The sequence below is a fragment of the Onychostruthus taczanowskii genome, unplaced genomic scaffold (genome assembly GCF_017590055.1).
Source record: "Onychostruthus taczanowskii isolate IOZ18803 unplaced genomic scaffold, ASM1759005v1 scaffold89, whole genome shotgun sequence".
NCBI classification, from domain to species: Eukaryota; Metazoa; Chordata; class Aves; order Passeriformes; family Passeridae; genus Onychostruthus; species Onychostruthus taczanowskii.
The window spans coordinates 804679-830532 of record NW_024506882.1 but is presented as its reverse complement, the minus strand read 5'-3'; the positions used below and the strand labels follow the sequence as shown (position 1 = coordinate 830532).

The window sequence follows — 25854 nt, the reverse complement described above, 5'->3', positions numbered from 1 at the left end:
TAAATACTATCTGGGTGAAAGAGAACTGGACAGGCTGGCATGGCTCAAACTAAATGGGACCACGTGGGCTCTTAAATTTTTCCATGCTAAAAATAACTGGTAGCACATGCTCTGCCTTATAGGAGGCATAAGAACAGGAGTTAACAAAAACCTAAGGAACTGGGGGCCCTACTGTTAAGATTAAAATAAGAAAAATTGCTGCGCTGAAACAGACGTAAGGACTTACATAACCCACCCTTGGCATGAGGCATATTTTCATCGAAAGCTGAACTGGCACGTGGCACTGCATTATCTAACTGCAGCTTCTTTGTGCTTCATGCAAGATGAAGGAGGCAGAAGGTCCACAGCAGAGGGACCTCCTGCCAGGTCCTGCTGCAGCACGTGCTCCCAGCTGTTCCAGCTGCAGAGCACAGGGGCTTTTCTCCCATGCAGGTCAGCAGCAGCCCTGGGCCTGAGCTTACAGGAGAGAGCTGGGAAGCCACAGCAGCCTGCCAGCCCTTGCATCACACACTCTGGATCACCAGGGTGTCACACTTGGCCACCAGATTCCACAGCCTCCCCAGTCCTCTGGGCAGCCAGCCTGGAGTACCCCCACCAAACCCAACACCAGCCAGTGCCAGGAGCTCAGACAGCGTGACTCAGGAGCATCAAACACCCAGAGACAGGTAGGAGCCAGGCCAGCAAGATCTCAAGCTGGGTGGCACTTATTTTAAAAGAAGCCAACAGGGAAGTCTCTCTGTACTTAACTAATTAAAGGCAAGGGCTGTGCAGCAATTTCTGCTTCAAACAGTAGCACTGAAAGACTAGAACAGCAAGAGATACCCCTTAAGCAACACCACCTTTTCACAGCCCAGTAAACACAGGCTATGAGCCCAAGAAACAGGCTCCTCTCTGAATGAAAGCCACCAGTGAAGCCACTCTACAACCTTAGAATATTTAAGAACCAGCAGTCTCCTATTTGCAAAAGGATAAATTGAGACTTAAGTAAAAGGCTGAAAAAGCCGGTTGATGTAGAATTAAACTAGTGCTCTGGAACAAGAAACACCATTAACACCAGGCTGTCTTTTATCTCGGAGATAAAAACTGCTTTCAGTGTAATCAGCATCAGTGCTGCTCCTGCAAGAGCTCAGTCCCCCCTTGCAGCTGGAGTTGCCACACTGATTGTTGGTTCTGTGTGTTTTCTCCAGCTCAGCAGCCCAGCCCTGGCCCAGCACAGCTCCTGCAGCAGCCTTTGGACCAATGCAGGACTCAGAGCAGTTCCTACTTATTTCCACATTCAGAGCTTTACAATAAAGGGATCAGTTGGGCCAACCTGTAGGGTTTTTTTAATAGATGTTTTGGAAATTAAGAAGCTCACAAGGACACAAACACCAACCTTCAGCACTGCTCTCATGGACTCAGGCAGGGCCTTGAGTGCTCCTGCTCTGCAGGAATGAACAGTTTGTAAGTAACATTAACCCTATCAGGTTATTGAGCTCCATACTGCTCTTGATATCTTATTACCTCCCTGCTCCAGTTGTTTCATTATTTATAGTTTCCTCACCAAAGTTAGTGTCTCCCTGTGAATCCTCTACTGCAGAGGGAGGCAAGAGAGCTTTTTCTCCACTCTCCCAGAAAAGTCTTTCAGATACTTCAGCAAGCTTCAAAAACTGCTTCTGCACCACTTTACCTGTACCCCCACAGTACAGGTAAAGCAGCTGTTATTGTCCTTATAACCTATCAACACATTACAAAAGCCTGGATTTGGGAAAAGTTTTATCTTTCGTTCACTCTGCCACTCAGGCTGGAGAACACAACAGATAATTTTCCAGAGTTTCAGAATAAACACATCCAATAATCAGCCTTTTGTGTTTGCTTCTACATAAGGAAGCCAATGCAGCCCTTGCTATGGGTAACACAGTGTAGTGGCCACTACATGTATAGCTTATAAATGAAGATTTAAAAGCAGCCACCTGAGTCAGATGCTTGGCATCTCTATCAATTTCCACAAAACAGAGACTAAACTAACCAAGGGCTTCCAATATCCTCTGCACAGGAGACAAAAAACAAGCTTGAGTTTTCAAGGAGACAGAACGGGGAGGTTTTCAGCAAACACACTGATAGGGCTGCAAGAGCCAGGAGCAGCAAAGACCAAACAGGTCCCCAGGTATCTGGGGAGCAGCAGCAGCTCTGCTCACGGGATGTTTGCTGGGCACAGCTACGAGACCTTGACAAACAGCTTCCCAAAACAAGAGCTGGACTAAGCTTAGGCAGAAAAGCAAAAAGCACTGGAGTCTGGTTGGGAGCCTTGTGGCTCCCAACCAGACTCCAGTGCTTTTTGCTTTTCTGCTTGGCCTGAGGAGCAATTGCAGAAGCACTCAGAGAGGAGAATGCCCTGTATTCACCTGAGCTGGGAGGGAACAGCAAAGGCTTCACTGAGAGCCACTCATGTGAACGAGCAGGAAGACACTTGTGTGCATGACCAAGGGCTACGAGGAGTGGCACAGCACTGTCCAGAGAGATCCCAAAGTTCCCAATACCCAGGTTCATCCTCGAGCAAAGCTAAGGCCTCTGATACCAGAGGCACATGAAAATCATGAACTTTTGCCAGGAACTGCTGCTATTTATACCAGAGTCAAAAATCAGCCACGGCACATGGCAAGTTTCTCATCCTCAGTGCCAGGTGGCAGCAGAGGTCAAAAGCAACCCCGAGCAGGACAGATCTGCAGCAGTGATTTGTTTGCTCAAGAATGATTTTAAACGGACTTTTATGAAATAATCATCTCTGCCAGTAGTAATGTACAGGACCCAAAAATCCAGTTACCTTCCAGCTGACAAAATGCAGGACCAGAATCCACACAGTGGACAATAAAAAAAATTGTACAGCGAACCAGCTGAAGACAGAACACTTGAAAAAGCAGTTTGGGACATGCAGATATCTCCCCTTCTAGCAATCCCCATGAGAAACAAATGCAACAGCTTCAATTTCCAGGAAATATTAAACACCTGATGAATAAAATAGCTTTTTCTGACTATCTGAGCATGGCTGCCTGAAGTTAATAATCACTTCATGAAGTCTAACCAACCATTTGCATTAAGAGCTCCACAGAAGCACTGCAGTTAGAAATCAGGATTTTAAAAAGGCTAATCATCAGATCTGAAACATGAAACAATTATAAGTAATTAACGCTGCAATTAATGCTTTTTATTAGCTCTAGATGTTGCTAGGAGCAACTGGGATACCAGCCCCAATCCTATTACAGGCTCTCTGGACGCTAGAAATACCTTAAATCATTTTTCACATGAGTTAAGTGCACATGAACAAGGAGAGGCACAGATAAGTGGGCTGTGTTGCTTTAAAAGCATTATGCTCTTCAGATGACTGCTCCTGCAGAAGTGCACTTGCTCTCCAATCCCCCTGCAGCCAGCCTGCAATGTTTTCAAAGTGAAGAGAGAGTCTCAGCCATCACAAATCAAACTGCTGCTGGCTCTGAGAGCTTTGGCTGCGCTCCTGCAGCAAACTCCTGTCACAGTTAACTCCACAGGCAATCTGCACCTTTGGGAACAGACAAATCGTGGTGGAGCCGAGCTGCAGGTCCTGTCACCTCACACCCTGGGCAGTGAGGGAATACCTCTTCCCTCATTTCAGGCACTGTGGAGTGTCTAGGTTAAAGCCAAGGCTTCCTAGGCAGTCCATAATTTTCAGTATTAGTATCTCAAAGCATCTCCAGCACTCTTTAAGAAGGAGTCTGGTTCCTAAACCAGATAGGATAGGTTTCTAAACCAAGGCTGAATAAGGGGAGCACTCCCAAGTACAAAACAGCTACTAACACACAAGTGAGCTCCTGCAGTGCCATCCACACAGGCCCTGCAGCCCCAAGGTATCATTAGTTTCATGTCTGAGAGCAAACAGCCTGTTGCAGAAGACACTGCTACAATTGCAGCGGGAGGCTGACCTGCATAAACCCCAGGAGAGCTTTTAAAAGTCCTTCAAGAGCTCAATGAAACACTTAAGCAGAAGCTGAAGGACTGCCAGGTGAGCAAGACCAGGGCAGGAATCAATGCATGAACGGATTCCAGTGGATTTCATCCTACTTCAAGCACTGCTCAAGCTCTACAGGCTTCTCCCTCCTCACTTACGTGAGAGCTGTCATTTCCTCCAGAGCAGCACGAGCAAGCACACCAGGGAATGGAGAAGGAGAGACACACAGTGAGGCTGTGCTGCCCTTTTCCAGAATCACAGCTCCATGGGCACCAGCTGACAGGTACAGCGGGTGCCTGCACGGTCCCTCTCCCCTTACACAAGCAGCTCGCTGAAGAATGCAGAGGTTAAAGGGCCCGACATTGTCACACATTACAGCAGAGGAGCCAGCTGTGCCCAGCGGCTCTGGCAGCCCTTACCCGGTCCCGGGGAGCTGGGCTGCACTCCCCGCTCCACGTGCTGGGCCCGGCTCGGGATCATTCACAGCCAGGCCAGCGCTGCACCTCCCGCGGCAACCGGCGATTCCTTCCACCTGAGACAAAGTCCACAGGGCCCATAAGGCTGGGCAGGTGCAGCACAACCCTGGCAACGCAGCAAGGCCCGACTTCTGCCACCCCACAGCACATGGCCTTTCCCAACAGGCGGGCTCCAGCCAAATGCAGCTTTTGGTGCCGTTTCCTGCTGTTATGGATAACATCCATGAAGAGGAGGCCCTTGCCGAGATGCCCGTCCATTCTGTGGTCATTGCCTCATGGAATTACTGGACTGGCCAGGCACAGATCAAGCTGCCCATTTCTGGAGCAGCAGTAACTTAGACCTCCCTTGCTTCAATCAGGGGGAAGAAGAAAAAGAGAGAGCAAACAACAAGGATTCTCCCAGGAAAGCAAGACTACATCATCACTTCCTCAGCAGCAATGTCGTTTAATTCCTTTGCTCCCACCTGTATTCCACGCTGGCTTACAAACAAAAGGAGTCACTACAGCACATCAGAAGTTTTGCAAATAACACTTTTTACCATAACACAGGCAAGGCTCGCCAGACCAGACAGCACAAGGTGCCTTCATCTTCACTGCGACTCCGCACCGCCCGAGCCATCTCCCGCCCTCACGGCGGGCGGGCAGCGCTCCCCTCAGAACGGGCGAACCGGCCCGGCCGCTGCCGCCCGGGACCGAACAGAGCGGCCCCGCAGGGCCCGGACCGGCCGCTCACCCCCCGCGCGCGCGCGCAGCCCCGCCCCGTGCCCTGAGGGAGCGGAGCCGCGGCGGCGCCGGGGTCGTGCCTGCGGCCGGGGCTGTTCCGCGAACGGGGTCGTTCCTGTGGCCGCTGCGGGACGGGCCCGGCCGGGATCGTTCCTGTGGCCGCGGCTCGGGGACAGTCCGGGCGCGCCGCCTTCCTCCTCTCCTCCCTCTCCCGCCGCAGCCGCGGGACGGGTGCGCGCAGGCCCTGTGGGGCCGCCGAGGCCCAGCCCGGCCCAGTCCCGCCATGTCCCTCATCGCGGGCCTCTCCCGGCCCCTGCCCTGATGAGGGTTTGTTTCCCACAGCCCCGCGGGTTCCCGTAGTCCCGCTCCCGGCCTGGCCCCGGCGTTTCTGCCAGGTAATTGGCCCCCGGGGGCCCGGCCCTGGGGTGCCCCGTTCGGGCCTTGGGCACCTCCACGAGTCGCTGGGAATGGCTCCTGTCGCTGCTGCCCAAGGCCGCTACAGCATCCTCCGCCTGCCCGGCTCTGTGTTCTGCCGGGACCTTCGGGCTCGGCCCCAGAGCCAGAGTGCCTCATTGCCTGCTAACACAGCTGGACACAAGCAGGTGAATCTGAGCTTTAGACAGAGTTTTACACAAACGTTTGGCGGGTTATGACACATTAGTGAGCAAATAGCCAGAAGCTACGGCAGTGGATTGGAACTGCAAGGCTGAGCTAGAATGTGAAATGCAAATCTGTGTTCAGGCAAAGTTACTGCTCAGCTGCAGCAGCACCAAGTTGGAATTAATAGAGACTTTTTTTGTTATTGTGGAAGAGTTGTGACATTTCCCCCCAGGGCTTTTGGCATCCTTGCAGCAGATCCAGTGTGTAACTGACTTCTCTGTCCAAGGAAGCTCTGAGGCTTGGGGGGATACACAGTAGAGAAGCATGGCTGGTCAGTGCTGGCACTGCCACGCTCTGTGGGCTGTGTGACAGCTGATTCCAGGACAGCTCTGCACAAGGCACTTGGAGGAGGCTGGGAAATCATCGATGCTCTTCTAAGGCAGCTGAGAATTTCCAGAGGAGGCTGGTGAGAGAGGGAAAGGCCCCAGGGTGTGGCAGGAGCAGCCCAACAGCAGCCAGGTCTTGGGAATAGTATCTGCTGACCTTTGTGGGGCATCGCTGGGAATTCTGTGTTCCTGTGACAGCCACAGGGGTTTGGCATCCACCCTGGGTCTGCGTGGGAGCAGTTGTTTGGCAGTGATGTGTCCTCTCCAGATAATCCAGCGGGGTTGCGTGGGAGCACGCGCAGCGGCAGGAGCCCGCGGGGGCTGCTGCTCCTTCCCGTGCAGCCGGGCAGGGCAGAAGGCACAGCATGCTGGGCTGCTCCAGGCCTTCTGAGGAGACTGCTCTGCGTGTCACTGCACCTGTCTTGGTGGGGACCAGTGGCTCAGGATTTCCCAGTGGAACAACTTCAGCAGCAAAGTCAGAGGGAAGCAGCAGGCCAGGGAGGGGCAGGAACAGGGAGCAGCCGAGCTCGAGTGAGTTATAAAGCAGAGCAGTTCCTGGGGGTCTCCAGTGCTGGCTGCAGCAGTGAGGAAAGCACTTCAAGCCTCGTTCCAGCTTGAAAGCCCGAGTTCCTGTTGCTGTGGCAGTCACCCCCAGTCAGCCTCCTCCCTCTGCAGTGCCCTGGGCTCATCCTGCAGAGCCGCTGCTGTTCCCAGAGCTCACCTGGCTGGGAGCAGCACGCTTTGCTCCGGCTGAGGCTGCACAGACCTGCAGGCACGGGGGAGCTCACTGCTGTGCTGGCCAGGCTGCCTGAAGTCAAACCTGCCCGTTGCTTATTGACACGTGCCTGCAGCAGGCAGTTGGTTTGTGAGAGTGTAAATGGGTAACTCGGAGAAACCAGTCATGGGCAGGATTGTCCTTCCTAAATCACTGATTTGTCCAGGTATTTTTCTGTGAAAAGTTCCTGATTTGCCTCTATCTTTTTGTTCAGAGCAGTTGGGAATTAATACTAAATACCCACATTAAAAACTCCAAATTGTGTCACACATGAAGTGGAAAAATCCACCGGGGTTGAGACTTTGCCCTTTTGATGTCCCTGATCTGAGGAGCTCAGGAGTTTGTCCGTTGAGAACTCCCAACCGACAGCCACCCTTGGCTGTTAGCCTTGGGCAATCCCAGCGTTTACAGTGCCTGGTGGTCAAACATCAGGGATTTGTCAAGGTCACAACCACAGCCTGTGTCAGACACACACGGGGACCAGAACTGCTGAGACCTCTTGTGGTTTCATTCCCCCGGAGGAGGAGGAGGAGGCTGGATGGGCAGCTCTTCAGCATCTGCACTGTGTCTTGCTGCACAGCCAGCTCTCCTGGGCAGACCTTGCCCTCCCAGTACCTAACTGGGGGTGGAAGCAGCAGAACAGATATTTCCAGTTTGTCTGAAGGACAGTGTGCTATGACAAAAAAAAAAAAATTAAAATACTATTTAATAGTTCAGGGGGATTTTCTTGAGCATATAGTTACTCCTGGCTATTTATAGCACTGTTATTTAAATATCCCAAAGATCCCGTCGTCAGAGGTTTTTTCATGATTCCTTTGAAGAACAAACCCATGCTTATTTGAACAAGTCACATCATGAGAGTTGTTTTTGTATCCTTTCCACCCACACAAGAAGCCTAGGAGTGATTTTCATTTGAGAGCTTGTTCACCAGAGGAGCAGCCAACTGAAGAGCCCCTGTTGCAGGGCACAAAGGATTCTCAGCTGAAAACTGTAACTCGGGTGTGGGACAGCTCTGAGGGACAGCTGAGGGAGGCTGGCTTTGCCCCTCAGTGCTGGGACACTGGTGGCACCCATCACTGAGAGCTGCCTGAGCTCAGGTGGTGTGTCCCCGTCCTTGGAGGGCCTAAGGGAGGACAGACACCACACTTGGTCACGGTGTAAGTGACAAGCAGAATCCAGTCCTACTTAGTCCCTGCCTAAGGGAACAGCTGTCTCACCTGGGACAGCTCTGAGCCATCCTGGGCTCAGCCATGAACAACTTTCTTTGCCTTCTTGTGCAGTTTTTAGCTCCTTGAACAGAAATCATTCTCCAAGTTCAAGTAAGTTCTGTGTTTTTACTTTATTATTTTCCTTTGTAAAATATCTTAGCAGCATCAGCTGGGCAGGGATTTTGAAGCTATTTCCTTAGAATTGCCTACTCCAACAGTGCAATTTTCCCCTAAATAGTTTTTCCAACTGCATACATAACTAAAATAAAGCTCTCCTTTCATTCCTTCCCTGTGGCTACAGCGTATGTGTGATCTCAAGTAGCAGGGAGGCTCCACTGTCCAAAAGAGGAACTTGAGGAATGTTTTTGACAGCAGTGATTGAGCAGGTGCTGCTCAGGAGCTGGCTCCTGCCTGGATCCCACTCCAGGTCCAACTCAGAACTAAGGAGCATTTCCTCTGAAGTAAAGAAAATTAAATTTAACAGTTCACACACTGCTGCTTTCCACTCCACCAGGAGCACAACAGGAATCACCTGTCCAGGTGTCTGCAGGTCTGTCTGCTCACCATGCAGGAACAATAAGATGTCTCAGAAGAAGTCAATGCAGTCACACTTTAATGTGTCTTTACATCCTTTTACGATTCACAAAGTCAGAATATAAGTACTTATACACTTTTAATGGGGAAGTAATGTATCCCCCTGAAAGAAAAATAGATGTGATTAATCATTTGTCAGAGAAGTTGCCTGACAGCTGAAACCTCAAGCTTCTAGGCAAAAAAAGCTCAAATAGACAAATTATACTGAATTGTTCTTTAAAGACCAAGCAGCTGTTTTATTACAATATTAAATTTACATTTTAAAAAGAAATATTCTGATTTATTATTCAGTTATGATAATCTTATTGAAGTGACATGAAATTCATGACAATGGGCTTTCTTCTTCCTCAGTCACCGCAGGCAATCTCAGATCTGTGCAGGATCCCACACCCAGAGCAGCACCAGTCTGGGAAGACAAACCCCAGACACTCGATTTTAACTGGAATCTTAATTTTCCCCAGAAAAAGTGGGGTGTTGGGCTCTGTAACTGGGCTGGGTTCCTTGGTTCAGCCCCAAAGAACCCACCCAAACTGGTTCCAACAGAGAGAGGACGTCAGTGTCCACCACCTTCACCCTGCAGCCCCTGGAATGACCTTCGAACAACTGGGAGCAGGTTGAATTTACATTTTACTTCAAAAAAAAAAGGGGGAAGTACATACATGAGGGGAGAATGGGGTGAACAGTAATTATCTGAAACCAGGTTTCCACCATTCTGACCCCCAGCTCCCACCGGGCTGGGACCAGCGGGCTCTCCAGGCTCTCAGCCTGGGTCTGACAGCACGACCAGGACTGGGATCATGGAAACCCTTGGGAAGCCGAGGCCGGATGGAAGCAGTGAGACCATACACAGGGTGAGTGTGTCAACACAGCTTCTGGGGTAAATGATGGAATGCACCAGCAGGAGGGAGGAGGAGTAGTTAACAGTTACTAACACTAGAATAATCAAATTTGTATGTTATACATATACAGCAACTAACTGCTTTACAAAAAAAGCAAAATAATACAATATATTGTCACATGTATTTACAGTGTAGTAAATATACTTTTCTGTCAAATTTTACACAAAACCTATTTACAGGTGAATATACTGCATAAAAAAAAAGGTGGGACCAACACTCTGAGTGACTGTCTGTGGTTTGTTGCATAACAATAGGACGTGCTTTGTGACTTCAGAAAAAAATTAACCTCAGAATGAAAGAGAAAAAGCCCTAAAACCTACAGCCCGGGTCAGAGGGGGCTCAGCCCACGAGACTCAGTGAAATGTTCCCTGTCCTGGGAAACCTCATGCACGGTAAAGCGGAGACGTCGGCATCATTACAGGTAGGTTATGCACTACTCAAATACTACTGAGTTATCTTTAAGTCAGGGAAAATACAAACACAAACAGAATGTTAATTGTCTTTACAGTACTGAGCTGTGGTCAGCGCGGGGCAGGGAACGGGCTCTGAGCCGGGGGGTCACACGTGCTCCCCGGAGGGCGTTACATGGTCCACGTGTTCCAGTCGGGGTTTTCTGCATTTTAAGTTTTCATGTCAGAGCACAGGGACTCTGGGGCTGCAGCTCCAGCCCTGCAGCAGAGCCTGGAGCAGCAGCCACTGCCAGTGGCCCGCGGGTTGCCCGGAGTGCAGTGGCACTGGGGACCCTGGGATGGGGCTCCTGCGTGTCAGGCCAGGGCTCACACCCACACTGTCACCAGCAACAACCTGCTGGTCACCAGAGAACAGAGCAGCAGGTGGAGAAAGGATGGAGCAGCCCGGGATGGGAGCAGAGCTCCCTGGGATGGAATGGGATGGAGAGTGCTCAAACAGCAAAAGAACAAAGGAAGGAGGACGTGAGAAAGAAAAAGAGGCAAATCCCAGCAGTGGCTGCTGGAGGGAGTGGGAGAGCGATGTAGTGACAGTAAGGCACTCAACAACTAATTACTGATGGGAGTTTAATCATTACACAAAGGCCGTGGTTCCCTGGGAGCCAAGCACAAGCTTCCCAAGCACCAGTACTAGGAGACAACGTTCCTGTCTATCAGGGCACACACAATCCCAAATTAAACCTTGGCCATCAGCAGTCCTTACACCCCAATTCACCCGTTACCTGACACAGGTGTCTGATACCTCTGCTCTGCCAGAGTCCAGGCCCTCTCACTGAACCTCTCACACAGGGAAAACTCCTACCAAATCCTTCCAGGAAAGAGGAAATTCAGTTTTGTTCACTGACTTTATGAAGAGACCATTTTGTTCAGCTGGGACTGAGAGCCTGCGTAGTTCTCACAGGGAAGGTGACTTTCATCCCTGTCCCCTCTGCTCCCACGTCTCTGTGCTGCAGGGAGCACAGCAGTTCTGATGGAGGGACACTTCTGACATGGGCGATGCAGAACAGTGAAGGGCTTGCTCTCTGCCCAAACAAAATCAGGCAGCTCCTCTGGAATTACTGTTCCTGTTTGCAGACCTGCTCACATGAGAAACAACTGAAAACAGCACACCACCTTTACAAGAGATTGTTTTCCTCCTACATACAAATCCTCAGGCTTCTACAATTCCTTGTCCTCAGCAAAACGGGAAGGGCTGGAACCAGCTCGACTGGGCACAACCCAGTGCAAACCCCAGTGACACCAGGGGTGGCTCCTGACAATCTGAGTTGTGAGCTGACAGTGGTTTCCAACCTGGGGACCCCAAACCCAAGGCCTGAGCCCCTGCTCTGTCCCTGAGGCCAGCTCAGCCTCATGGCCCTGCTCAGACCCCACTCTGTGTCACCAGTGACCACGTTCCTGCCCTGGCGCCTGCACCACCCAGTGAGGGGATTTGGTTAATTGCACCAGTTTATCTTTCTAGCCTGTTTATTCCATGACTGCTAATTCTAAGTTTTCCTCTTGTTTTGGCAAACTACTTGCATATGAAGTTTGTGTTCATAGTTTTTCCAGGACTGTAAACAAATTAAAGAAATTGTTATTTTATGAATCAATACAATAAAGGTATTTTTATTTACATAAATGTTACATTGTTACTGTGTGGATACATGGGAATTATGTGCTATAGCAATAAATTGGAACCCTTAATTGTACCATTCTCTAATAATTTAGCTGTGGAGTTTGATTTACTGAAAGCCACTAACGATTGCACTGGAGGACTGGCTTTTACCTAATGGATATACTTTTTGTTTCCTTTAAAGCCACCGAAGGATTGTTATTTCCTACCACAGCAGAGGGATCTGAAACTGGGAAGCGGATCTGTTTCTGAGCAGGAGCTGAGTGAGCCCCCAGGGACACAGCCCCTGCCCGAACTCCAGCTCGCCCGACTCAGACAGCCGCCCTGCCCGCGGGGCACCGGCACCGGCTCCTCCCTCGCCAGCCAGCCCCGACAGGACGGCAGCCTCAGGTTTGGGTAAGCCCCGCGGGAGCCCTGGACCCACCCCGGGACGGGACCGCGCCACCCAGACCTCCCTGGGACTGGACACAGTGTCAGTTAATTTAAATTCATGTACCTTGTGCAGACGTGGCTGTTTCTGTCCCTGTCGGGCAGCACAGGGGCAGCTTTGCCACACACCATCCCCCAGAGCCAGGAATGAATCCATCCCGTTTTCCCTCCATTCCCCACTGGATATTCTGCCAGGAGCTCTCGAAGGTGCACATTGTTGGGAAGGGCAGAACTAAAGCAGGTGCTACAATGACAGCTCGAGGCTCAGTTCCCAGGGATTTTCCCCTGTACAACTTCCTCAGGGAAGATAAAGTACAGCCAAAAAAAAAAAAAAAAACTTTGAGAAAAAAGCCAGTTTGTCCAGTCTGGTCCATGTACAGTCCAAGTGTGTGAAGCTTGGTCTGGGGAATGAGGGACTCCTGCAGCCTCCTTTTCCTCTCCCCTTTATTGCTAATTACCTGAAATTTAACCTAATCCACCACTTCTGTTAAGCTCCTTGTACTGCAGCTATCATGAACTTCTTCTCATGTGGAAAAAAAAAAAGTACACAGCTAAAATCTTATAGGTTTGGATTAAAACCAGGGTTAGAGAAACTTCCCCGGCTCAGGAAGCCACTACTACCTTGAGGCGTGCAAACAGGGTTAAGGATCAACACTTCCCTTAGCAGGAACACCTGAGGCCAGAGCAGACATGGCAGGGCTGGGGAATGGCTTTGGATTCGAACAGGACGCGGCTCTGCAGCGCTGCAGAGCTCCAGCCTGGCCCGGGGCACACCGTGGCTCCGAGCACCGGCTGAAGGAGCGCGGGGATGAAGGCGTTAACTCGGGCAGTGGGTCGGGAGTTGATCATCTGGCAACGCGGCTGGATGGGAACTGTACAGGTCAAGTGCAGCATCACACCCGGCGGAGGGCCCTTCGCGAGGGGCCGCGCGCGTCAGTCAGGTCCAAAAATAAAAAATAAAATTAAAAAGCGACAATCACACGATCTTTTTGATGCTGTGACGCTTGAAGCTGCCGGCGCTTCGCTGCTTCTGCACTTGGCTGGCGGAGCCGTGGCGCATCCTCCCGCTGTTGGCGTGGCCGGCGGTGGGCGAGAGCTCCACGTTCTCCTTGTCGATGCCTGCGGAGACACAAGAGCCGCCCTGAGCCGCCCGGGCCGCTCAGCCGCGGGGGTCCCGGAGGGGCGGGTCCCCCGGAAGGCCAGGCCCCGCCGCGACGAGTTTGAAAAGAATCCAACACGATTTGTGGCAGGTCGGGGCTGCAGAGCCGCTCGCTCCTGCCCTCCAGCTTGTGAGCCAGCCGAGGGCAAAGGGAGAGTAAAACCAAGAAAACTTGGCTGTCCTGCTGGAAACAAGGCTGCTTAAGTGAAGGAAGGAGGAAAATGCAAAACAAACCACCAAACTGACTCTTAATGAGTAAAGAAACAGTTTCCTAAGGAGGGTCTTGACAGGACACAGGCACAGAGCAACTGAGGCCAGCACTCTTCATGAGAGCTGTCTGAGTTCAGCCCCACCAGTGGCAGGAAAAGGCTTGTGGGGCTCAGGATGAGAATGGCACCAGACAGGTTTGTGCCCACAAACTCAGACCCTTCTGAGAAGCTTTGCATGTCCTCTGCAGGACCTTGTCCTGCAGAGCAAAACTCTGTTACGCTTTGCTAAAAGTCTCCCATCAAACAAACCTCAAAAGTGAAGTGCTTCAGTGAAGACCCCACAACACCACCACCCAATGCCTGGCGGTAGAGCCCTCAGCAGCAGCTCTGGGCACTGTCACTGCAGACCCAAGAGCCCAGAGCTGGGCTCTTTGTGCTGACTCTGCTGTGAGTTAACCCCTGCAGCAGCCTGTCCATGAAGCTGCCACACTGAGTCTGTCTGGTGAGTGCAACCCCACACACCCACGGGAGAGGTGCAGCACCAGCAGTGAAGAGCAGGACCGGTGGTTTTATGCAAGAGGATACATCTACAATCAGCAGCAAAAATTAGGATGTCTGACAATCAATACAAAGGTTATATACAAAGTTCTGTTATTGTAAGTGACATATCCACAAATATGTGCAAGAAATTCATTGGTGTTGGCATTAGTGAGAACAAAGAACACCCTCCACACTCAGCACAGGGACAATGTGAGGGCTCCAGCCAGAGACTGCACCTTCCTCTCCTTGTGTGGGTGACAGCACAAAACTCCCAAACTATGCTGAGGACGGGACAATCCATGGGCATGAGCAAAAAAACCTCTTCTGCAGCTTTCTCTTACTTCTCCACACAAAGCAGAAATGCAGAAGTGTGCAGCTCCTGATTTACTGCCCCGCTGTGTCTGTTTGCCTGTGTGTCCCTGCAGTCAGAGCTGAGTCCTGCTCAATCCAAGGAGCTCACACCAAACAGTTCGTTTTAGCTTCACACGTGCAGCGGAGTGATTTCCATGTTAGGCATCCCTCTTGTTACCAGATTTATTCTCAAGGCTGTGGGTGACTTTGCCTGCTCTACCAGCAGGTATTATTGGCATCCCCCAAGAAATGCACCAGCTTAGCACTTGCTGAAGCCATTCCCGTGCCAGAAACTGCTCCTCATGCCACAGCCCGGCCCTAACGCAGCTCAAGCAGCATTTCGTGCAAATATGATGAAAGAAGAGAGTACCTGGATGAGGCAGCTGCATGAAAACTGCAGACTTAGAGCAAGGCAGAGAAGCTTCACAGACACAGAATGAAAGAAATAAACGTAAGTGAATAATGTCCATGAGACAGGGAAGGGGAGGGAAAGGAATAGAGATGGTGACAGACAAAACATTTACAAACAATGATCCTGCTAGTTGTTTCCAGATGCAAAAAATGAATTTTTCATGTATCTGCAACTCAGTATTTGTAGCCATAATAAAACAACTCACTTGGCTGAAAATGTTTCTTTTAACTGAGTGCTGCTGAACACGTGGCCTTCACATTGGTGTTTTAAATGTAATTTCCAAGCAGACAGCAGTGCCAGCAGTGTGTTGTTTCAGACTCGCTATTCACCTGAACGAGTTCCCTGGTTCCCAACTCTGTTTGTGGAGACTCTTAACCAGCCTTTGACAAAAGCCATCTGTTTGCACAGCACTTGGAAGGAATGTTTGACGAGTTGGATTCATTCCTTCCTCTCAGCTTGTAAAGGAAGAGGGAATGGAAAGTGGGGCAGAAGGAAGGAGGACATTTACAGAGCAAAATGCTTCTTTCCCTTGCAGAGAGCCCAATCCTGCACCATCACCTCATCCCTGGAAACGACCTGCTGGAGCTGCCACCGATGCTGTGTTCCAAATGGAAGATGCTGCCCAGAATGTCCTTCCACACTGACAGCAAGGCATGTTCCCAAAGAAACCTCTGTTCCCAAATTATTCCAACAGCCCTGCCTCACTCCTGCTGCTCCTCTGCACCCTGAACAAACCATGCCTGTGCCTGTGAGCCAGGGATCCCCTGCAGGGCACGTGTTCCACATACAGGTGCTGCTGTTCTGATACCCTGGATTCTCTTTCCTTCACACGGAGTGACCTGGGAGATATTTTTGTTCTGGATAAAATCCAGGATCTGAATCAACAGGGTAACAGCTCAGGAACAATTTAATATTCATTTGACTCCACAACGCACCAACGTTTGACACATAAACACATCCAAAGAGCCAAGGAGGCTCCTAAAGCAGGAAATTCCCACATTTCCCCACCCCAGATGGTACCAGAACAGGCACTGACCTGGGGAGTGCTGGGAAGTGGCAAGTGAGGTCATGGAGTTGGAGAGGTTGAGGTTTGCAGTGATGCTGAGCTGGCTCTGCACCGCTGGAGGATACGGAGAGGTGGGGGTCAGGAGAGATTCTTCACTGGTTTCCTCATCAATTCCAGGCAAATATGTGTCAATCAAGGCATCAAGGAACTTCACTATGAGCTCAGCATAGTCTGGGATTTGGGTTTGCTGTGGGAGATGAGGGGAAAAAAATTATTTCCTTTGTACTTTCCTGTCACTTTGAGCTTTTCTCCAGAGCTCGCTCTCAAGTCCCACTGTTTCGCCTGCAAATTTTCAAGAGCATTTGATATATCTGTAAAAACTGATCTGTGGCCTTGTGCAGACCAATCTCAATCCAGTACACACTGCAGAGCAGGTGTCAGTGTGCTCTCAGTGTGTGGGAGCCCAGGGCAGGAAGAGGGGCTGCAGAGCTCCTGGCCCAGCCCCACACCTGGGCCACCTCCTTTGGGATGGCTGGACACACGGGCAGTGCTCCAACACAAAACTGAGCCTCCTGGAATCATCACTCTTATCAAATTAACCCCTACCCTGTCAGATACATGCAATGAACTGACCCTGGGAGCAGGAAAAGCTGCCCTCACACACTTGGCTGCTTTTATCCCACTTTGGTAACTTATCTATCACAGCACCTGCTGCAGGCCCAGGGCTGGTTTTAGCCCTGGAGGTGCCCCTGATGCTCTCTGCTCACTCAGAGGAGAATGATGCTCCTTATGAGCATCTTTGCTGCAGCACCAACGTGCCCAGAAAGGCCAAACAGCCCAGACCCCACAGAGCTCTTACCTTGGAGAAGGGGCCAGCAAACCTCCACAGCCCATTAAATCCAAAACCTGCAACAACAAATGGAACATCACCATGAAAGCCCAGCTCTCACCTGACAGAGAACAGAGTGCTCCCAGTACAGCACTTTTTTTAAAAAAAGAAAGGAAAAATATTTACTCTGTAGATAGGATGTTTGGTATTGGGGTGGGGACTCCTCATGGTAGACAACACTCTGCACAATCCCATGAATTGGATTCAACAAGTTTGGGTCCTGGCACAGCGATAAAAGGGTATTGATCTTGGAATCCAATAAATTATGCCTGAAGAAAGGAAAAGTGGCTTAGTTTTTGGTCATTAAATAAAATAAACCTGCAGTTCCCAACTGACTTTAGCAACCAGCAGTTCAGGTGGCATTTTTGCCCCAGCAGTGATTTCAGAACAGAATTCCCAACTCTGTTCCATGAGGACTCTAATGATTGCTCAGGTCAGTTGGTGAACACCTGCTCACCTCAACTTCTGACAGCTGGGTTTCCTTTCCAGCAAAACTACAGCAGGTGTCTACAGAAACACCCCAAGAGCACCTGCACTAGGCTTTAAATCAGCTTAGAAACACCTGGGACACAAATTAGAATCAACCAGCACGGACAGACTGCAGCCTGTAACCCCCACACAAGCCAGTGCCTTGTAGATGCTTGTCCTGGACCAGAGCCCTCTAAAGCAAAGCCAGGTACAGAGTTATTGTAACCAGAACTTCAGGTACTCACACAACAGGAAAGACCTTTGGGAAGACAACGCTGGCTTCTGCTAAATACTCGTAGAGGATGCGCTGGTCGAACTCGTCCGTGGTGTACTTCACCAGCGTGGCCTGGCAGGGAAGGAGCTGTTAGTGCACCTGGGTGGTTCCAGCCTTTGCTGAAAGGCTTTAAGATTTCTGACTACCAGAAAGCAGTGTTAGAAAAGACTGACTTATGTCTCTGTTGAGAAACAACAGAACCCGTTGGCAACAAGTTGTGTTTTGCCAATAAATGTATCTCATAGTTTTTTACACAACTGAGTCTTTCTGAATCGTAGCTGGAGCGGGAACTGCAGAGGTACAGCTGAAGAAAGTGCTATCAGACTGCACCTCCTAAAGTAGTTAATGACTTTTAAAAGGAATCATCCTGGGATTCCAATAATGCTCACTTCTTTTAAACTAGAATGTATTAATAACCTTTAGTTATACAAAATAGTTTGTCATAAACTCAGGAAAAACGCCAAGGAACATGTATGTTTTGCTGGGAGTTACAAGGACATCAGAAAATAGCAGACAACACACAGAAGAAAGCTTACAAGAACTGTAAGCAGCAGTGCTTGAATTTTTGGGTCAGTCAGAACTTCTTCATCCAGGAGGACGTTTGACTCGGAAACGGAAACTTTCCGGAGGTGTGGGTGTTGCTGTGGTGATATTCTCTGGGTTTCTGCCAGATAAAAAAGAGCAATCATCCAGAGCAAAATAAACCCAAAGCAAGACAGAGTCAGGCTCTGCACAGCGGAGTCAGTCGTGTGCAAACCTCAGAGTCCAGCAGCCTCGTCACACAGGTCAAAGCAACGACTGCGCTGTAGTGCAGCAGCACTGGACCACTACATGGGATGTGTTATCAGATGGCAAACAAAAACCCCAATTTCCTCTTCAGTGAAATACAGGCCCAGGGGTGTAAGTACCAAATTTAGGGTCAGGCAGATACAAGAGAAGAACCCTGGTCTTGCATTGCAATTGGGGGTGAGGGCACAGGAAGCAGATGGGGGAGAAGATGAAGAGAGGCATTCCAGGCATCAGCTCACGTTCCATCTCCTGCAGGAATTTGCAGCTGGGGCTTTATTAACTTAAAGAAGGCCAAATGCTATTTATTTCATTGCACTCCTATATGCAGTCCTTCAGAGCTGCCCCTGATTCTGCACCTGTAAACTGAGCAGCTCCAGTGCAGCTGCCAGAGTTATGAAGGCTGCACCCTGCAGAAGCCATTGCTAAGAAAGGTGCTTCTCCCTCACCTTGGAGTAACCTTGGTAAGTAAACACTGAATTTAGAAATAGTCCTTTGTATAGATATACAAAGCGTTTACAATTAGTATTGTTCTTAAAATGTTAGTCCTGTGTCTCACCCATTTCATAATCATTTTCGGCTACTCTCCTCATTTTGGGAGGCGTTGTGATTCCAGATTCCATGTCTTGCCTTTTAGGAGCCTTTGTGTCCGATATCAAATGGTCAAAACTTTTCCTTGTACCTAAAAACAATTTATCAAGCAATTAAAAACATTAAACCTAAATCCATAGTCTAACTTTTTCTGACTTTCTGGCCAAGCTACTCCCCTATCTACCATGTGTTGACAGGAATCTGTGGACCTTTCCACCATTTTCAGGGATGGGACAGAAAATACGATCACACCATGCCGCTCTCCATCACAGCTTCCAGAGTGCTTCACAATACACAGGAGGGAGCATGCAATTAGTCAGGGGGGCATGCCATGGACTCCTGGCCCCCACACGGAATACACATGCCAGGACGTGGTTACTGAAAAGGAAGCAGGAAAGGGCTGGAATGAAGGAAATGCCCCTGTTCTTCCACCTGTGTGATGCCAAAGGGCTTCCACAAGTTCTGCAAAGCAACTCAGCTTGTTCCTCCGACACATGAGTTGGTTGTAAACATGATGCACTGAGAAGCCATGAGTACAAATCAGATTGTTTACACACATCTACCATGTTCTGGGACCATCTCCTCCAGCCCCAACCAGAGCTCTCAACAGAGCAGCTAAAAATCCACTTCCTGGGTTTGCTGGAAAGGGCTGGGAGCACAAAACTGGCACTAGGCACCTTCAGGATCTGGAATATCTTGTTTTCTCCACTTGAACATGCACATCTTGAGCATTGCTCTCGCTCCCCCCCATCATGACCAAAAGAACTGAGTCCTCTTTAACTGTTCAGTGCCCTGAAATTTGCATTTTGCAGAAACTGCATTTATTCCTCTCAATCAGGAATAAGCCCTTAAAGCCAGAACTAGTACAAGAACATTTTTTTCTCCAGTAACGCTTCCCAGGGTATTCTGTAGACAGATCAATAAATTAGTTATGTTAATAACCTAGAAGCTTTTTAGTGTTGGCTTGTGAAGGCTGCCCCATGTCCAAGCTCATGGATTTCCGGGTGCGAGGGCTGATCTGTCCCACTGTTGGGTAACTGGCAGCCAGGTGTCTGTCTGACCCCTTGGGGGATGACCAGGGCTGGTGTTCCTTTAGTGTCCTGAAAGTGCAGAGAAATCCAATTAAGAAAATCTTAAAACTATGCTATTTAGGCAGAGGTTTTTCAAGCAGCCTAACTATCCATTCTTAAACCCATCTTTCCTACCCGGTTAATTTCCCCAAAACACATAATAACAAATAGTAATTACTCTGCTTGCAAAGATGCCTGAGCTAGTGAAAACAAACAATCTGATGTGAATGTGATGCTGAAGGGATAAAAAATAAAGCAATGAAAAGAACACAAGCAAATCAGCCTACGGGGCAAGATGAAATATATTTGGTAATCAGCTACTCCAATCTCAATGCTAAAAAGAGAGATCATGAGTGAAGTGCTCCCTGTTGAGGACACAGGCTCTCCTTGGCACTTCCAGTTGATTTCCTGGCTGATCTCTCTGGCTGCACACAGGCTGTAACAAGGTGTTAAGATTTCCCAGTAGCACAGACAGCTCCATGCCCTGGAGCTCTTAAAAGGACAAACAAAATGTTCTTCTCAAATATAAATGAGATAAAATCAGGTCTTCTAGAAAGATTTTAGCAAAAGGTTTAACAGCCTCCAGAGCAGTTAAGCTCTGAAAATTAAATCTGTAGGAATTGCACATCCAAATTTCTCAGTGCCTCCTGGCCCCAGTGTAAGGAGCAAAGTGCTCAGGAGCCACCCCAGGGCTCAGGGCTACCCGGGGCTGCTCTCAGCACAGCTACTCACTAAAGGAACCAGGCTTTGCAATGTGGGTAACTGATCTGAAAGTGAGACACAACCAACCTATAGCTAGTGTCACTGTGATGGATGGGGTATGTATCCCTGGGAACGTTTTCCATTGCAACGTCTGTCAGCAACAGAGACTTCCTGTGCTTGAGGCTGCAGCGGCTCCGCACCTCCTCCGACACCGTCAGCAGGGCTGCAAAGACAGCACAGGCGAGGCAAGGGAAGCTTTCACAGCACAACAGGGAACAGTGAAACAACATTCCATCCACCTGCACTTCTTACAGGCATCAATGTGCATTTACATCAACACCACTGAGCTGCAGTTTCACCTCAGGAAATGTACAGATTAAAAGCAGGTCATTTCAAAAGAATTCTGTTTCCCATCCAGTTACAATGACAAGATTTACAAATTTGCCCTCACATGGTCACAATTTCTATGTCCAGACCACTGGAAACTTGAATGCTGTCAGGCACACACTGGAGTTTTCACACCAAGAAACCTCCAGCCCCCCTGAAGAAGTCCCAAAGCTGCAGAGGACTTCACATGCATGCTGTGCTGGCAAAGCCCTCAGTCCCCAAAAAGCCTTCCCAATGTGCCCACCCTGACCACACTCCTGTCCACCAGTTACAAGTTTTCTTTGTGCTGGTACAATTTTAACAACCTAAACCTGAAGGAATTCCACAATAATCCAGTTCTCTTCAGTCAGCTCAGACTGGAAAGGAGAGTTGATTCATTACCTGCCAGGTAAGCCACGCTCTGGGTGTTCACCTCGAACTTGTCACAGTTCCTGTGTTTGTTAACCAGAGCAAGGAGTGTGTGCAAAATCCTCACTGTTCTTGCTACAGTAGTAGGGGAAGGATGCCTGTACCCTAAGAAACAAAAGATTGTATTTAACTTCTGAATCCATATTTAGGAAGCACTAATATTTGGAAAGCATTTATAAATATTTTCCAGCACATTCTCAGACATTCCATCTCAAGGGTAAGAGAGCACAGTGCTACCAGAAATGGCACATTTAAGACTAATTCTTTCTACCCCTCCCCTCAAAACTGGGTAATTTCAAATGTCTGTGCATACATTATATCTGTTATCTCACAAATCAGTCTTCTAAAAAACCCAGTGAGCCTGAGCACAGGCAAACAGGGAGAGACATTCTTGGAGGAAGAAGTAAAAGACTGCAGCAAATGAAGCTCTGCACCCTGTGACAGTTCAGAACTTTCAGGAGCAGCACTGAAGACCTTCACAGGAGATGTATAAAGGAAATCTGGTGAAGTCCTTCAATCCAAGAGTGTTTAATTCTGTATCTACTCTGTAACCCAAGTTACTCAAATTCCATCACCCAATATGGCCCCTTTATGCCTTGACTTGTTTTTATTCCTGAAGTAAGAGCCATCTCAAACAAAGAGCAGTATGCATTCTTACCTTTCAGGAGATGTCCCACTAGTGCAAAGTTGAAGTTGGAGTTGAAATTTAGCCCAACAAAATGATCCATCTGCTTGCAGTGCCATTCGAGTGGTCTCCTGATCTCCATGAACACTTCTTCTGGGCTCTGACCCACAAAAACAAAACATAAGAGCACCTCAATTGAGTTACTCAGGACATGTCAAGTTTGTTGGGTTTTTTGTTTAAGTGACAGAACATTTTTTCAGAGGCCACAGGAAAATATCAAACACTTTCTCACAGATCATATCTAGACATTTCTGTTCCAGTTTCCACCAGAGCAATGACAACTTCTCTCCACATCTTTATCTGTGGATCTCACCCAAGTGAAACAATTTCTAATGCAAATTCAGCTTTAGCAAGTGTTCCCAAGGCCAAAGCTGGGGTTTTCCCCTCTTCTGTCAGCTCTGAGTGCAGGCTGTGGGCTCACCTTGTCGTTGAACACGCGCAGGCTGTCCAGGGTGTGCAGGTTCTGCTCCAGCAGGGCCGTCCCTGCCGAGTACAGGTTCACCTCATCCAGCTGCAGCACAGCCATGGCCACCCAGAACAGAGCCTTGTGCATAGGGGAGTCCTGCAGGGAGAGAAAGAGCCACACTGCCCTTTAGAGTCAGTTCCTTCAGGTGAAAGAACAACCAGGATGGAGGGAAGGGTTTTTGTCCCCCTTGCAGCAGGCTTTGTCCTCAGCCACATCCATCCAAGGGAACACATGCTCACATGGACTTGTTAATGCACTTCACTGGTGAGCAGTAGAAAGGAAATTAATTTCAAGCCTTGCTTGCACAAGCCATTCCTCCTCACCTCCATCCCTTCCTTGCTCAGTGTCACCCACGTTGCCCTGTACCAGCCTGACCAGAAATGGGTCTGTGGTTCTCCATCTGTGTGACCATGGCCTGCAGCTCTGCACACAGGACTGGGCGAGCACCTCCTCATCAAAATCAGAGCCACACACAGGAGGAGCTGGCATTCAGCACATCCTGGGTCCCCTGAGCAGAGCTGTTTCCAGAACAAGTTCTACTCACCACCAGGAGCTGCTCGAGGCTCTGTGCCCCTGCTGGGCTGAGGCACAGCCTGAGTGACCCCGGCTGCCTGAGCCAGCAGCACCCCACACGTGGCCACTGCCCAGCCTGGCTGCAGGGCAGCAGCACACACAGCTGAAGGCAGCACTGGAGCCTTGCGGCAGGAACGACACAGCCTGGGCACAGCCCGGGCACAGCCCGGGGACAGCCTGGGCACAGCCCGGGGACAGCCTGGGCACAGCCAGGGCACAGCCAGGGCACAGCCAGGGCACAGCCAGGGCACAGCCTGAGTGACCCCGGCTGCCTGAGCCAGCAGCACCCCACACGTGGCCACTGCCCAGCCTGGCTGCAGGGCAGCAGCACACACAGCTGAAGGCAGCACTGGAGCCTTGTGGCAGGAACGGCACAGCCGGGGCACAGCCCGGGGACAGCCTGGGCACAGCCCGAGCACAGCCCGAGCACAGCCTGGACACAGCCTGGACACAGCTGGGGCACAGCCAGGGCACAGCCCGGGCACAGCCTGGGCACAGCCTGGGCACAGCCTGGACACAGCCTGGGCACAGCCTGGACACAGCCCGGGCACAGCCCGGGCACAGCCTGGGCACAGCCGGGGCACAGCCGGGGCACAGCCAGGGCACAGCCAGGGCACAGCCTGGACACAGCCCGGACACAGCCCGGGCACAGCCCGGGCACAGCCAGGGCACAGCCTCTGCCCAGCTGCCAGGGCCCTGCTCCGGGAAGCAGAACAGAACATTCCCAGCATTCTCAAGCCTTTGCACTGCTCCCACAATCTGCCACTCTTCTTCCCATATGTGCTCCTTCCATGCATGAATCACATGAAGTGTGAACTTCAGAAACCCCAACATTTAACTTGTATTTCGGAGATCATACCCATAATTGTAATTTACAAAGTACATTCTCTGTTTACTCAAAAAGCCAGTGATTTACCTTGTTAAGAAGAGGCTGCAGCTTGGTGAGGGCTATAACTGTGGCTTCTATTAGAACTTGGCTATTATAATTATCAGGGCCTTTTAAACAGCTCTCAAGTCCCTTTTTGAAAAAAGAGAGTAATTAAAAATACAACCATAATTACCTTTTGCTTTGTAAAAAGAAGATCAAAGCTCTGCACAATAACTGTTTTTCTCAATTATTTACAAAGCCTGAGCTCATTTTAAACCAACTCTCAAGAACTTTTCCAAATGGAGATTTAGACAGCAGAAATAAATGTATGACTGCACAATCTGTACCCTAACAGTAAGGCTGCAGGGGGTTGTAAGAGCTGTAAAAAGCTCTTTTATCATTTAGACACTATTCAATTAAAGTTTGTGTCTATAAAACTCTAATGAAATGCTTAAAGGACACATATTTAGTACATTGTTCACCTGTGGAACACAACCTGTTTTAGAATGATGGAACATCACTGTCAGGCCAGGCACCTGCTTCAAAGTTTTCTGATAGAAATGAGTTCTTTACTATATTTACCTACAACACATGAGGTCATTCACTTCCTTTAAGAAAAAGGAAGCTATGCATCATCTGCATGCTGGTAAATGCCTTAACAGAAAATTTCTCATTTATTCAAATACTGACTGCTGGATCCACCTGTGTCAGGAGTTTTAAACTCAATACTGAGACCTACTGATACTCCAGAAGTCACAGCAGTGATGGAACTCATCCAATTTAAATTCAGAAGCCACCAAATCCATTTGAATTCAGAAGGCTGGCCTACAGAAAGTGTATTTCCAATCAGTTCTATGCAAGAATATGCTAGAAAAAACATTTATCCTAAAATTATGCCAAGCTCTATATTTGATGGGAAAATCAAGCTAAAAATAGCTACTTTATGAGTCACAAAGGAAAAGAGACAGACCCATATACCTTGCTCAGAATTCGGATGATTTGTTTTATTTGGCCATGAGACACTCGTTTACTTATACAGCCAAAGACAACCAGTGCTCTTGGCTGCAGGGAGGGGTTGTACTGGAATGCAAACCTGTGAAGAAACAGAGCACGTTGCATTCAGCAACACAGATACAACAAAATATATGTACAACAAAGATGGGAACGCTGGGTGCACTGACAGGCAGGGAGGGCTCAGGGCTTGAAGGCTATGACTTACTTTTGAGCTAGTTCAGTCCACTGGTCCAGCCACTTGCACGTTGGAATATCCCTCATACAAGCCTGAAGAGAATTAGATTATTTGAATAGATGTGACATGGAGAAAATGTATTTGTGCAACTGGGAATGTGCAGAAGTTTGGCACTCAGAAATCAGCTGTTAACTGTCAGCAGGGAGGAGGCACATCCCCTGCCCTTGCTGCCTGTCTCTTGGGGGTCCCCCCCTGTCCCCTCACACCTCCATGATCTCCAGCAGGGCCCTGTTCCCCCAGGGCTCACCCCCTGTCCCCTCACAGCTCCATGATCTCCAGCAGGGCCCTGTCCCCCCGGGCTCACCCCCTGTCCCCTCACACCTCCCTGACCCCCAGCAGGGCCCTGTCCCCCCGGGCTCACCCCCCCTGTCCCCTCACACCTCCATGATCTCCAGCAGAGCCCTGTCCCTCGGGGCTCACCCCCCCTGTCCCCACACACCTCCCTGACCCCCAGCAGGGCCCTGTCCCCCCGGGCTCACCCCCCCTGTCCCCACACACCTCCCTGACCCCCAGCAGGGCCCTGTCCCCCCGGGCTCACCCCCCCTGTCCCCTCACAGCTCCATGATCTCCAGCAGGGCCCTGTCCCCCCGGGCTCACCCCCCGTCCCCCCCCCCCCCCCCCCCCCCCCCCC

At 49.8% G+C, this 25854-nt stretch overlaps 1 protein-coding gene across 4 annotated transcripts in view; it reads right to left on the bottom strand.

The window, feature by feature from the left end:
- Nucleotides 1-8725: 8725 nt before the first annotated feature.
- Nucleotides 8726-25854, bottom strand: part of NF1 (neurofibromin 1) — a 75527-nt gene continuing 58398 nt past the window's right edge. For 3 of the 4 annotated variants that reach the window (XM_041425431.1, XM_041425433.1, XM_041425434.1), the window contains 16 exons: nt 25194-25255; nt 24953-25067; nt 24023-24124; nt 22489-22629; nt 22041-22167; nt 21356-21487; nt 20675-20810; nt 19758-19915; nt 18784-18906; nt 17975-18102; nt 17410-17510; nt 16823-16965; nt 16667-16713; nt 15838-16054; nt 14760-14810; nt 8726-13249 (listed from right to left, as the gene is read on the bottom strand). In XM_041425431.1, coding sequence (XP_041281365.1) covers nt 13107-13249; nt 14760-14810; nt 15838-16054; nt 16667-16713; nt 16823-16965; nt 17410-17510; nt 17975-18102; nt 18784-18906; nt 19758-19915; nt 20675-20810; nt 21356-21487; nt 22041-22167; nt 22489-22629; nt 24023-24124; nt 24953-25067; nt 25194-25255 — 1926 coding nt within the window. In that variant the 3' untranslated portion in view covers nt 8726-13106. The remainder of the gene's footprint in view (nt 13250-14759; nt 14811-15837; nt 16055-16666; nt 16714-16822; nt 16966-17409; nt 17511-17974; nt 18103-18783; nt 18907-19757; nt 19916-20674; nt 20811-21355; nt 21488-22040; nt 22168-22488; nt 22630-24022; nt 24125-24952; nt 25068-25193; nt 25256-25854) is intronic. The other variant, XM_041425432.1, reaches the window with a different exon arrangement.